The sequence below is a fragment of the Colletotrichum navitas genome, assembly GCF_030913465.1.
Source record: "Colletotrichum navitas strain CBS 125086 chromosome Unknown LY79scaffold_215, whole genome shotgun sequence".
NCBI lineage: Eukaryota > Fungi > Ascomycota > Sordariomycetes > Glomerellales > Glomerellaceae > Colletotrichum > Colletotrichum navitas.
Window position 1 is genome coordinate 1 of NW_026850761.1, and position 3338 is coordinate 3338.

The 3338-nt window shown below is 46.0% G+C and overlaps 1 protein-coding gene across 1 annotated transcript; it reads right to left on the bottom strand.

Moving 5' to 3' along the window:
• Nucleotides 1-1746: 1746 nt before the first annotated feature.
• LY79DRAFT_530594 (polysaccharide deacetylase) lies at nucleotides 1747-2998 on the bottom strand (the record flags this gene model as incomplete). Its single annotated transcript, XM_060556191.1, has 2 exons — nucleotides 1747-2400; nucleotides 2456-2998. The coding sequence occupies 2 exons, from the start codon at nucleotides 2996-2998 to the stop codon at nucleotides 1747-1749; spliced, it is 1197 nt and encodes a 398-aa protein (XP_060406926.1).
• Between the last annotated feature and the right edge of the window lie 340 nt (nucleotides 2999-3338).

A 3338-nucleotide genomic window follows, 5' to 3' on the forward strand; every position in this document is an offset into this window, starting at 1 on the left:
TCCTAACAGCCTATAGTGCACTACATAAAATTCACTAAACTTAGCACTTTTACACTATAGTATCTTAAAGTTATTAAGATAAGTAATATATTTTCTATAGATATTTTAAATTATAACTTTAACTTGTCTAAGGAGTATAATCTATATAGTTAAAGAATACCTATTTCAGTAAGCAACTATAGGCTATCAGGAGACTTATAGCACCCCACTGTACATTATAGTATAAAGCTACTATATATAATAGTTATCTACAAGGGTGTCCTAGGCCTCTTATACTTATCTATATAGCTCTTAGTAAGGTATTTACCCTTAAATATACTTATAATAGATCTAAATATACTTCTTTATCTAGTTCTAGTATAACTTAATAAGGTTAAGGTCTAGTAAGTATAAAGGAAAGTTAATAAATTTATTCTTTACTTAGTAAAGTTCTTTATTATAGTCTAGACTATATATAACTAGGTATTATCTTATATAATATTAGTAATAAAAAAAAGGTAAGGTATTTTTATAGTAAATAAACTAGTTATTAGGTAAAGTTAAGGCTATAAATAGTAGTATTAAAGTAAGTAGTATTATATAAGGGGGGAGAAGATAAGTTAAAGATGTCTAAGGTAATAGCCACAGATAAAAAGGCCTAGGCTAAGGGGCCTAGGGCCTTAGCCTTAGTGGCTGGGGCCATTGGAAGAAATTTAGTCTGAAAGGTGGCTGTTAGTGGTTATAGTATAACTAAGGTGGCCTACACTAACAGTGCGTGCCAAGAAAAGTATGTAGGAGGGAAGGTTGGCTGGTGATTAGAAGAAGAGTCAGTTCGATAGTTGGCTACCATTGACCAACGAGCTCTTTTCTAGCATATGATAGAGAAATTTTTATTTCCACAATGAGGTTTAGGTATCGAAATGCCCTTCGGTGCCCTCAACCATTAACGCCTTGAGCTGTGCTGCGAGGGTTAAAGGGTTAAAGGCTGGCCCCCAACAGCGCACCCCGGGACTCCGTTGCCACGACAAAAATCCACGAATTTCGGGCGTGAGAAGCAAACAAACCATTTACAAAGCCCATCACTCCTTAGAAGAGAAGGGATCCCTGACGAATCTGGTCAGTCTTTGGAAGGGGGCTCGCTTGCATTCTATAGTCGCAATGCCTACAAGACAATGCCATTTGCAGAAATACTTGCATAAGCAACTCATATTGAGAATTGACACAAGAAACAGAGCCATTTGAGTGTCACTCACCCCTCGCCCCTTCAGGGTTGATTACAACGATATCCTAATATCGCCTCCCCTTTCCTTCCTAGTGTAGATGTGTTACATCGGTTGATCCGCACCAACATAATGCCTGGGGATTGGCAGGAAAGAAAAAAACCCTGAAATAAGCCTATTTTCCCTTGTTTATATAAACCAATAAAACTCAGTCAAAAGGAAATGTCAGCACAGATCACGAGAGGATGAACAACATGGTTCAGCGTGGAAAATGGTACCTGCCGTGAACAAGACAACACAGATAATATCAAGCATGCGACCAATCAAGATCTTAAAATAATGCTTTTGTCTTCCCAATTGGTAAATCGGCTATTTATGCATCTAAATCCAGTCCCAGATGGCGTGGTATCATGGTATTCATCTCGACTATATCTTCAAATCCAAGTCTGTTCGACTTCATAAGGTCGAACCATTACGGATTACCCAGAAAATATTACATGAAGCTTCTTTTTGGCCCCTCTCATTATACGTCTCGGAATTGTAGTGATCAGATAATCATGGCCCAAGCTAGGGCACCGGCGAGAGCACCGCCAGCAGAAAAGACGATGCGGCCGGCGGCATTGACTTCGACAACGGTGTTGGTGCTGGTGGGCCTCAAGGCAGCGGTCGTGCCGGCAGAGGTTACCGGGATACCGATATTAACGCCACCGTCGACGGTTCGCGTGGCGCCAGTAGGGGTGGGTCCATTAGTCTTCGATTCGGGCTCATGGGTCGCGGTCTTGACAGTCATAGAAGCCTCTGCGGTTTCCGATCCAGTAGTCGAGGACGTGGTTTTGGTCTCCTTGGTCTCCTTAGTCTCCTCGGGGGCGGAAGAAGAAGTGGTAGGGCCCACCGACTTGCTGGTTGTAGCGGGCTTGGGTTCTTCTTTGTCGTCCGAGGGCTCACCGCTCTTAGGGTCGCGGTACCAGTTGGAGACCGGGTCACCAAGACATTCGCCCATGGTGGTCAACTCGAAACCTTTCTCCTTGGCGACGTCAATCATATATTGAACGAAGCCGTTCACGGTGAAATTATGGATATCGTGGGCCAGTGCAATGAATGAAGAGCTCGAGGGGTTTGCAGAGTTGATGGCACTCGAGTATGTCTGCTTGGAGTTGACACCGTCGTCAACCCAGTCCTTGGTGTCGAGGTTGTAATCCGCCTGTCATGAAATATCAGCGTGTGGGAAACAGGTCTAAGGTAAGCAGGCAACATACGACGTGGTAGGATAGATCGTTGAGAGTCGAAATACACTTGTCATCGCAGTGGGTGTAAGGCGGGCGGAAGTAGGTGGGCACAATGCCGAGAGTCTTGGCAAAAATCTCTTCGTTCTTGACAAGCTCCTCGACCTGCTGGTCATGGGTTATGGTGTTGAAGTCTTTGTGACTCCACGAGTGACTACCAAGTTGGTGGCCAGCGCCTAGCATGCGCTTGAGAAGAGGGGTGTAAGCCGGGTTGTTGATACCGTTTTGACCGTTGACGCCGACGAGGAAAAAGGTAGCCTTGATGTTGCCGTTCTTCTCTAGAGTGTCAAGGACCTTTTCGGTATACTCTCCGGGGCCGTCGTCAAAAGTCAGGGCGACCTTGCCGTTGACGGTACAGCGGGTGATATCGATGCCGTATGGGACATTTCCGAATCGAGGACGGTCCATGTCTCTGGTGGCGAAGGCAGAGGAAGACTCCAGGGGAATGGACGCTGCCAGCTCGCCTGAGGCCACCACGGCCATCAGCAGGGAAAGCGAGTGTACTCTAACAAGCATCTTGACTGGTTGTGACGGTGTGGGAGCGAGTGACTTGATGTGGTATGGACCAGGTATCGTGGAAGATGGATTAAAGTTACGGGGAAAGGGATATACTTAAATCCAACCAACAATGCCAAGACAACAACCCACAAGCCTTCTTGTGCATAAAAAGCCCGGAGAGAAGATAAATGAGAGTGTTAGCCTAGCCCGCCGAAAGGTAATGGCGTGGGGATGGCTGGGCAGGTGCGGCGCCCTGCCCGTGTGCCACTCCCGAAGGCGGCGAAGGCGGCGGCCTTGTTCTCTCGGGCGACATGGGATTGCAGGCATGTCGTCGGCGCTGACCGTGTTCTGTTGACGG